General features: G+C 48.4%; 5 protein-coding genes across 5 annotated transcripts; 3 read left to right on the top strand and 2 right to left on the bottom strand.

Annotated features, from left to right (window-relative positions):
• Positions 1-1,250: 1,250 nt before the first annotated feature.
• Positions 1,251-1,970, top strand: F5891DRAFT_983424 (uncharacterized protein; the record flags this gene model as incomplete). The annotated part of the gene is made up of 3 exons (XM_041377321.1): positions 1,251-1,447; positions 1,500-1,621; positions 1,651-1,970. 3 exons carry the CDS (start codon positions 1,251-1,253, stop codon positions 1,968-1,970), a joined length of 639 nt encoding a protein of 212 aa, XP_041221986.1.
• Positions 1,971-2,117: 147 nt separating this feature from the next.
• On the bottom strand, positions 2,118-3,942 carry F5891DRAFT_1053658 (Alpha/Beta hydrolase protein). Its single transcript, XM_041362582.1, has 9 exons — positions 3,646-3,942; positions 3,550-3,588; positions 3,407-3,500; positions 3,226-3,353; positions 3,080-3,169; positions 2,952-3,029; positions 2,833-2,901; positions 2,642-2,779; positions 2,118-2,589 (listed from the first exon to the last, which is right to left on the bottom strand). Exons 1-9 carry the CDS (start codon positions 3,850-3,852, stop codon positions 2,407-2,409), a joined length of 1,026 nt encoding a protein of 341 aa, XP_041221985.1. The 5' UTR covers positions 3,853-3,942; the 3' UTR covers positions 2,118-2,406.
• A 139-nt stretch (positions 3,943-4,081) lies between these two features.
• Positions 4,082-4,882, top strand: F5891DRAFT_1053654 (uncharacterized protein). The gene is made up of 2 exons (XM_041362581.1): positions 4,082-4,373; positions 4,440-4,882. Exons 1-2 carry the CDS (start codon positions 4,155-4,157, stop codon positions 4,692-4,694), a joined length of 474 nt encoding a protein of 157 aa, XP_041221984.1. The 5' UTR covers positions 4,082-4,154; the 3' UTR covers positions 4,695-4,882.
• Positions 4,883-6,623: 1,741 nt separating this feature from the next.
• Positions 6,624-7,371, top strand: F5891DRAFT_1246891 (uncharacterized protein). The gene is made up of 3 exons (XM_041369823.1): positions 6,624-6,762; positions 6,814-6,910; positions 6,961-7,371. The coding sequence occupies exons 1-3, from the start codon at positions 6,694-6,696 to the stop codon at positions 7,155-7,157; spliced, it is 363 nt and encodes a 120-aa protein (XP_041221983.1). The 5' UTR covers positions 6,624-6,693; the 3' UTR covers positions 7,158-7,371.
• Positions 7,372-7,420: 49 nt separating this feature from the next.
• On the bottom strand, positions 7,421-8,153 carry F5891DRAFT_592129 (uncharacterized protein). The gene is made up of 3 exons (XM_041372388.1): positions 8,036-8,153; positions 7,773-7,978; positions 7,421-7,719 (listed from the first exon to the last, which is right to left on the bottom strand). The coding sequence occupies exons 2-3, from the start codon at positions 7,920-7,922 to the stop codon at positions 7,666-7,668; spliced, it is 204 nt and encodes a 67-aa protein (XP_041221982.1). The 5' UTR covers positions 7,923-7,978; positions 8,036-8,153; the 3' UTR covers positions 7,421-7,665.
• Between the last annotated feature and the right edge of the window lie 1,575 nt (positions 8,154-9,728).

The raw sequence follows: 9,728 nt of genomic DNA, 5'->3' as shown, positions 1-9,728 counted from the left end.
TTGATATCTCCATGGACAACACGCTGCTTGCAAGTGGGTCAGAAGATAAAACAACGCGGATATGGAATTTAGAGACCGGTAAACTGGTAACTGGTCCATTCGAGAGTGTCATTTGGGTGGCCGCAATTCGATTGTCAACAAACTCGAAAAGGCTCGCAGTGACGTCAAATGTGGGGAGGTCTTTTGAGGTCTGGGATGTCCAGTCACAGAAATTGGATGTCAGAGTAGGGGGATATGAGGTAGGAGGCAGATCTGCGCCAATGTTCTGGACAAACAACAACGAAACCTTCATGACCGCACTCAACTTCACTACAGATGATGATGCTAGTGCAATTTATGAGTTCGACGCGTCGACGCTGGAGACTGTCGGAGCTCCCTTTGAAGGGCACACCAAGGATGTCACCGGCCTAGCACTTTCATTTGACCACGCTCTCCTCGCCAGCGCTTCCTTTGACAACACCATCAAGCTCTGGGATTGCGAGTCCCGCCAACTTCTTGCTTCCTTCAACGTTCAAAATCCTCGGGTTCTTATCCTATCACCCGACTTACGCCAGCTAGCTTACACGACAAACACCAAAGATGATTACAAGGTCTGCATCTGCAATACTCCACCTGACGTCCTTGCTCATACCAGTGTACGTATTCCCCGCAAAACATTTATTGTTCGTGTGTTGACATTTTCTTACAGACCAGTGCACACAAAAAGTCAGCCCGTAGTAGTGTCTTACTAGATGTGCGCGTCTCATTCTTTTGCTCATTACACCACTCACCTATTGCTATCGCTGCAGTCTGACGCAACTCGTCGTCTTCCTGCTAGGTACTGCAAACCACCAACATCTGTCATACCTATGGCGCCAGAACCTCCGCCTCCAATAGACTCACAGCAACCCATTTTTATTCGCCTCAGAAAATTTCTTCACTTCTCTCCTCGCACAACCACAGGACACCCTGGTGGGAACGGTCAAACTCGTGATCTATTGGATGTATGTTTTTTCCTCTTGTTTCTTTCGCAGTTCGTTCAACACTCGTGCTGCAGTTCCCTGCTACATCACCCTTACCTCTCAATTGTCCTCGTGCAAACAGTCCTCTATCAACTCTGTTGCCCGGTGCCAGGGCCTTTTTCAATCATGTTCGGCCGCCGTCAGACAAGGGAAAGCAAAAGGCGCGCGAACCAAAAGGCACAACTGTAAAAGTTGTCGATGTTCCACTTGGACGAGCTACCTACGTTTGTCTATAATTATGTTGAGTTGATGAATTCTGACCATGACATTCATAAGGCCGATGTTGTCGGTGTGGACGACGGGCAACGGCCATATGTTCTCTTCTTTTGCCTCAGCTGGTTCCAGAAAAAGGAGAAGAAGCCGGAACCTCGGCCACTCTATGATGACGAACTCGAGGACGACGAAACGGACGAAGATGTTCTTGATACAGTCGCCCTACCTCCCAGGTATATCAAACATATCCGTTCACAAAATTCATTCGCTAACGCAGTCTGTTAGAGACCAGCACGAAGAGATTGAATTGAAAACAATGATTAGTCAATCACAACTAGAAGCAGGACCATCTCGCCTGGTCGAAGTCGCTCTCCCACAGGAGACTGAGACCGCGCCGATAAAACCAGGTTGGATCACTTGACGATTGAACCGCAAGGGAGCGTCACCGTCTATTTCTGGAGGTGTAGAAGACATATTTCTCGGGATCATGCACCTCGATTGCTTGGTAAAGTGGCTCTCCCACTGTATTCGAGAGCTACGCGTGTCAAGACTATTGCTCGCATGGGAACATCTTCGAACCCAGTATATTTACTCCGTGGTGCGGGGTCGGCGAAGGAATTTCCATTTTTGCACTGCCAATGGACAAACCGATGGTGCTGTATGTTTGTGAAGGCCGCGAACCATTTTATGGGGTCACCAGATCTCTTTAGAGAGGTCTTCAAGAAACTGGAGAATGAGATTAGCGTCAGCACGTAATAATTCCCCGATCTAAATCATTATTGGGACATGAGCGAGCGATAAATATAGTAGAGACAGAAACATTCACCTTGAACGTTGAACACGATATCTAGCGCCTCGCGTATTCCATTGGCTTAAATTCTACCAGTCATTGGCGCGCGCAGATAAGGCAGAGATATCGATGCATCATGCTCGATTTCAAAGCGCTTCGTTCGTGTGTTTATTACAAGTTATAGGTTTCTAGAGTAATGCAGACAGGAAAAAAGCTAAAGGTAACGCAGATGAATAGCGAGGACAACATGAGGCGAGGATAACGTGAGATAGGCATGGTATCCAGAATGATATAAGAGATACGATGGAATAGCGTTCGACGATGAATGGTGAATAGCATGTGTGTGTTGGCAGATACAATATCATCAAAGAAAAGGATTCGCCCCTTATATAAAGTGAAAATTTATCCGAGAGGCTTGTACGAGTATTCGTCGGCGAGAAAGTGGAGTAGCAAGGCGTTCACCTCGGATGCGTGGGTTACAGTGAGATCGTGGCCACCATCGCTGATGGTGACGAGGTCGGCTTGCGGTACGAGACTGTGTATCATAGAAGCGTATTTATAGGGGACAGTTTTATCTGATGTGCCCTTTATTGAAAAAATCAGCATTATAGTGGCAGATCGATGGGCGATCTCTCACATGAATAAGCAACAGTTGGTTGCCAGAGCGTGCGAGCGATTGGAATGCAAAATGTAGGCCGCGAATAGGGCCGTCACGAAGAGAAGATGCCACAGCAGCGTTGTAGTGAGGGAGATGAGCGGTTTGGAGACGTACAATCTGAGGAAATAGTACTCAGTAGTTGTCAGATAGGTGGTCATGAAAAAACAGACTTCTTGTATCGGATTGGTTTCACAAGGTTCCGAGGATTTAGAGGTATTTGCAAGGAGACGCATGTAATGCTACGTCAAGGTCAGACGGGAGAGAAAAGGGAGCCGTCCCTCAAGCTTACTTGGAAAGGTGGGAGGGCGGACACAGTTTGCACGAGGGGAGTTGACATGAATTTTGCGGTACGAGAGATATCGCTCGACTATATTAGATAAGTTAGATTAAGTATTTGCCACGTTTGTTGCCGATTACCTCTATGATACCTGCTGAAGCAATAAGAGCGACTTTTCCATTTACCAAATGAGGGAAGTGGGCTGAAAATGCAGTCGCAACGCCACCTCCCTATTTGCAATCGGAGAAAGATTAAGCAGTAGATCAACGCAAGATGACAAATTTACCATCGACAATCCAACAATGAATGCATTGTCCCACTTAACGTATTGCATAAGGAGCGCGAGTTGGGTGGTGTGAAGGGTGGTATCATAAGTTACTTGGGGGGCATCCGAGTAACCGCGACCATACAAATCTACGAGATCAATGGGTTCGTAACATAATGCGCATTAAAAGACAACAACACACCATAGAGAAGTACACGGTATCCTTGTGAGGCGAGTACAGGCGCTACGTCTTTCCAGACGATGGCCGGGATGGAAAGTCCATGTATCAAAACAATCTAGCAGTCATGATAAGTACATGATACTCGCGCACACAAAGAAACGCACACGCTGTCCGTCCTCCGGTCCTATGAGCCAATATCGCACCTGGGTAATGTACTGCGTCAGCACTTGAACACGAGAGCGCTTCAGCAAAGTACGTACCCGTCCTAGAGGTAAGTTGGCGTATGCACCTCCACTATACAAGTCCTCTGGATATACTTTCCACGATGGCGATGAGCTCGGAAGATGCGCAAGGGATGTATGGATGATGGGTAAAGTAGGTGGCCGCGGGAAATTGGCCAAGAGATAAACGGTAAGAAACAGTGGGGGAATGACTAGGGCCAGATGGTGAAATGGGGTTAAGCGCATCGTCGCTGACAACGATGAAGATATGCACAAGAAGGGTATCGCTGGAAGTAATTAATATCACGCACAAATCGCGTAAAACATGAAACGCACGTACGAAAGCCGTAGCGTTCTCCAAAACAGGAGCCGGCATAATATTGTCACATGACTACAGCTTATGCAGCTCCGACAGATCACGTGACGTGCACCGCGCGTTGGGTTGGCGTTGTTTGGCTTTTTGATTTCTTGCGGCCGACGACTCCTTGCTCATCGTCACCCACGACGACCACGACCCGTACTGACAAGGCCTCTCACTGCCAGTCGTGATGAGCAACGAATATCCACCCTTGGCTCTTGATGACCTTGTTCATATCATGTCCCTCTCCCCGGCGCCACCACTCGAAACACTGGATGACTCTCAACTACCCCTCCGCCCCAAAACTACATCTCCCAGGCCCCAAATCGACAATGCCATACGAGAGGTGCGCATGAATATCACGGACATGCATGATCTTGATGGAGGGGAGAAAGAGCTACCCGATATGGTGCGTTATGTTTCGTTTCATACCATCACAGGACGTTTGACTCGAATTTCATATCTATGCTAATAGGTGGTGAGGGAAAGTGGTGTCGTGAATCCTGACCCAGAGCAAGTCATTAGACAGGCTGAGATTATATCCTGCCTAATTGTCCAGCGCGATATACTTGTGCGACAGGCAGAGGAGCAGAGATTGCGGTGGAACTCAGAGAAGGATGGTTGGGCACGGATGGCCGAAGCACTTATTACACAGCAGGCCAAGCACAGGGGCTCGTCTGACAAGGATGAAGTAAGTCATTTTTCTCTCCTTTTAGAGATGTTGGTTTAGCAAGACTGCATGGTCGTCTTGATAAATCACTTTTCACGCCAATGACTCGGCCACGATGCTGCTGGCAGCAAATTAGTTTCATAGACATGTAAACAAATCATTACACTTTTTGTCGTTCTCCTTGCCCTTCTTTCTTTAGATTACCAGTAACTGACTTTGATTCAGGAGCTTGAGCGACAACATGCTATAACTGAAGCAGATAATCGAAGTCTCCGCCAACGAGTGAGCTCGTCCTTCCATCATGCATCCCTATCGCTGATCTCCCACCAGCTTCACGAAACTCAATCGCGTCTCTCCATCCTCGAAGGTGAATTATCCCGCCTCCGCCCCTTACTTCTCATGCAACCTCTTGCATTAAATGGGCATGCCACCCTGAATCAAGTGCCAAAGGCTCGTCCACACCGGCGGAGAAGGAAAGATCCGCCAACTACTGAGGACGAAGACCCTGGCCCCGATCCTTCTGACGAGGACCATCCAGGAGACCCTGAGGATACGCCTACAACCACGCCAAAGCAGAAATCTCGTATAGCTGCAACAAGTCTCCATACACATCTTTCCAAGCGCCAGCACTCTCAAAGACGTGCTCCGCGAGTTCTAACTGCGGATGCAAGAACAGAACACTTGCTGCTAGCGGCAAAGAGAATTGGAAAACAACGTGCTGGCATAATGGCTGGCCTCACACAGGCCCTGGATAAGCGGCGAGAGGAATCAACTTCAACCATTGTTGCTACCCCCAAGACACCAAAGCGCACGACAGCTGTTCCTCCTGGGCCAGGGTACGTCTATCTTAATAGTTCTATGCGCCCAGGTGCTGTGCCGGTGCTTGTTCCGGCATATTCACATCACCTGCTACAAACCCCAAGCTCTTCTAAGACAGCGGCTTCGGCATCTTCCTCCACCCACCAACTGAAGAAGCAGCAAGGTGCGCGTACCCAGAACCCACCAACGCCTCTGGATTCTCTTTTGAGTGCAGCAAGGTCAATGATGGATAATGAGGAAGATGAGGAAGAGACTGTCATTGGCAACGAGGCGTTCACGATCAAGCGATATACCTGACAGTCCTGTACCGAAACGCAGGAAAATCGTCGCTCGGGACAAGGTCAGTGCGCTCAGAGAACAAACAAGAGATCAAGGTGCAGGACAACCAAGCAATAGCTTAGCTGCCTCCAGTTCAAACTGCTGTTGGCAGGGTTAGATCGGACTGGATGTTCTAGCTGATCAAGCTGCCGCATTCTCTTCGCAAGATCAACAGAGTCAATTGGAACCTCACTCACTGCCTAAGGGTAAAGGAAAGGAGAAGGCTTCCACGATTGCTGATAAATCCCCCGACAATCCAGCTGAGAGAAAAAAGCAGGTCAAAGAGGAAAGCAGTCCGTATCTGACGTTGCGCCTCAGCCCCCTCGGTCCCGTCATCCCTCACCTTTACCCCGAGCAAATGCAGTTGACTGGGGTTCTGGACCGCCAAATCTACGTCCAGTTCAGTGGACCGAGGGACCTATACAAGTTTTCGTCCAGAGGACCACGGTTCTACCCGTGAGATCGCAGCCGCCTCTCAGCCTATAACAATACCCCCTACTCCTCCTCCACGACCTGACTTGGCTGATCAAGCGATACATGATACTCCCAGCAGCGCGGCTACGCCACCGCGTATTCCTCTCGCTGAGCCCACTCCCGATCCCAGCGTGGATACGCCCCCCAGTCAGTCCGTACTCCTTGATCCATTTCTCGTACCTTCTTCTCCTCAGAATGAAAGCTCCACCGGTGTGGCCTCGTCATCTGCACTACACCAACGGGCAGTCACGGCCCCGATTAGTAGCTGGGGAGATGCCCCGTTTGATCTGCAAGCTCATCTGCGACACGAGACCGCTCCTGGAAATACTAACGCAGGGAGCGCTGATTCGGTTGCTGATAACATCGGGACCGAGTTCTGGTCCCGCAACTGGAATTGAATCTTTAGCAATCACGAAGAACAAAGAGGTCACTAGGGTTGTGGGCCAAGATGTCCCAAAGAGGCAGCGAAGTCCTTACAGTCAAGTGGAGCAAGGAGGAGGATGATCTACTTGCTCAGGTCAGTGTTCTGTGATTATACAGCAGCCAGATCATTGACACGTTTTGATAGGCTGTTGCCAAATACGGACAGAAATGGGACTTGGTTCAGAAAGCGTTGCCATCGAGGGGATATCACCAAGTTCGGCAACGATGGCTTCGCAAGCTAGGTACGCTGCAAAATATTCATTACTTGCTCCCGAAGCTTATCCGGCTCTAGGGGTCTTCGACAGCAAGCCAGACTTGTCTTCATTCCAAACTGGTAGCTTCCCATCTGCCTCGCGTTTAGGAGAAACGCCAGGATCACCTGTTACAGCTGAACCTCCTCCAAATCCGAAGCTAGGACTTGCTCCTTTGAGCAGTGAACTTGCTTTTTCGTCGTTTTTATCTGGAAGAGCGGAAAGTCGATCGTTGTAGCAAAATTATAGTTGCTTTGGTAATTGCTGACACTATTGTACCTTACTGTTCATTACTAGTGGCACCCGCCGGTCATAGTGTAATTGGTAATTGTTGTGCGGGTATTATGTAGCAGTTGCTTGATTTTTATCGGAATGTAATGAAGAACGCGACATTTGGGTGACTGCGAGTTGTGCTACTGGCCGCGGCTAATTCTGGGCATCGTGGAGAGAAGGGCAAGGTCATTTCTTGGTGGCAAGCTGCGAGCAGAAGTGATTCCAAACTTTTTACTAGAGTCCGCATGGATTTTCTTGTTTCACCTCCCAGTATAGTATCCACTCTGTAGTACTGCGTAATCATATCGATCGATGGCACATATGAGTGCTGGCGAAGTACGATAAACAGCAAATTCCTCCGATCCTACATTAGTACGCTAACAATCAAGTTCTTGAGCTTCATAATGAAGACACGAAATAACGAGTCCAGGTCCGAGTCCATATGATGAAAATCACTCTCCGGTGTCCACCGTTTACACGATGTTCACCGTCGCGTTGCGAAATTCGAGGAATGGGTACCAATCCGCCTACAAAATCAGCCTCAGACGACGAATGAAGATAAACACTGAATATCTCGTACCCCAATGAGGCAAAAGTGCGTGAGCGTAAAGATAGCAGGACCCTTTGCAAGGTAAGATGGTATGGTCACGGTGAAGTTCTGGTAGTAACCATCAGGATCCATGGGCCTGCATAAAGATAAGATCCTAAACCGTCTGCAGGGTCGGGGCATGAACCGTTCTCGCAGTTAGCGATTCCTAAGGCAATGCCAACCTGAACGGTAGATTCCTAGGATCGAAGTTGTCAGAGTGACGCATGATGCTGAGAAGCGAACCAACTACCAACCGGTTGAATAACCTGAGCGGTCACTTCCTGACCGGGGTAGAAGTTGTCCCCATTCTGAGGGAACCCTAACTCGATCGTCTAAGCCAAGGTGGCGGATGTCCCTGCAGCAAAGACAGCTAGCACTTGAAGAGCATGTTAACGAGAAGTTGACTGTGAGGGTTTTCAAAGGCGGTTTCTATGTCTTGCTTGTATGGCGGGTAACTTTATACCCAAGGTGGCATTATCTACAGCAGAATTGAGTTTCAAATGATGGATATACTGCGTCACGCATTGAATCATCGGACGGCTTGAGGAAGAACAATAACTGGCAGAGTGAGCGTAAATGTTTGATCTACGTGCGTGGGGACCTAGGTTGGTCAGGGTCCGAGCCTGTTGCGGTAGAATTCAGTTCCGTATGACTGAATTTGTGATAAGCTCACCTACTAGAATGTACAAAGTAGTCGGATGTATCGGACCTGCCTTGGCCTGAAATCCAGAGGGTCAACGCCAAGGATGTTGAGTGAGGCCATTTGGGCCTGTCAGAAGTTCTAGTTATAAGTGAACGGAAAACAAATTCAGCCATGTGAGATTGAATTCTACCTGAACAGCCTCGGGTCCTGACTAACCTAGGTACCCGCGCCCTCTGATGCTAATTCTAAAGTAGTCTCTCGGAAGGTTGATACATCATACGAAGCACTTGAATCGCCCTACACCATTCAAGTACTGTCGTGTCGTGGTCAGAACAGACTCGGAAAAAACTGGCCGCCAAGTGTTTCCAAACTGGGAAGCCCCTGGGCGCCAGAGGCCGGGTTCAACGCCCATCACCAGTACCCAAAGCTCGCCTTCCAAGTAATTAAAAGAAAGAGGGAGAATCCAATTCCCGTCACTGCCGCAGCAAATTAATGACGAAGTGGGCTGCAGGAAGAGATGCAAAGACAACCAAGTAAGTTATGCCAAACACAGCCATCAATGAGCATGTATATATAGGGTCCTGAGCGTAAGTACTCAAGCATTTCATGTGGATCGACGACCGTAGATATTACTGTAGTGGTGTTTGACTCAAACTTTAAAGGCAGACTGAGTACAGCCTACTAGCTCATACCTTTTCGAATTCGCCCCACGACGTACTTTGTACGAGTTCAGCAAGACCGGCTTGTGGTTAGCATGCATCATAATTTGCATGTATTCGTGTACAGTATGTCATAATGATAATACATAGTAAGGGTGAAGCTGCAACGATTCAAATACCTAGAAAGAAAACAATAATGTAAAATATACATCATCCAATGACTCGCCCGGAGCCTAGGTACCGTTGCCCAGACGTATCAGGTTGTTTTTGGAATTTTCAATTTTAGTGTGAGATACTTTTACGCTGTTTTACCGTCATGTGACGTCCGGATTCGGCCAGATTTCTGGAACCCTTCTGCTTTTGGGGGCGGGCAAGTCTTTGTGTGCCGCTTTGCATTCTTTCTCATTGCCGGCCAATGCAATCTACGTTTCGAGTTCCTTTCGACGAACGATTTGCCAAACAAATCAAATTATCTTGTCGAGTCCCGCCAGCTGCGTGTGAATCCATGACAAACAAACAAATCTATGAGGAGGACAGTGCTAGTGCTAAGAGACAGAACTTTGAAGCTAGTTTGTGTGCATGTGTGTGTGGGGGGGTGGTGAAATGTCTGTGAGTCTTAAATGGTTGTGCTACGGATCAGTGTGT

This window comes from Suillus fuscotomentosus (assembly GCF_016647785.1).
Source record: "Suillus fuscotomentosus strain FC203 chromosome Unknown F5891scaffold_55, whole genome shotgun sequence".
Taxonomy (NCBI): domain Eukaryota; kingdom Fungi; phylum Basidiomycota; class Agaricomycetes; order Boletales; family Suillaceae; genus Suillus; species Suillus fuscotomentosus.
This window is presented reverse-complemented; position numbering and strand designations above follow the sequence as displayed.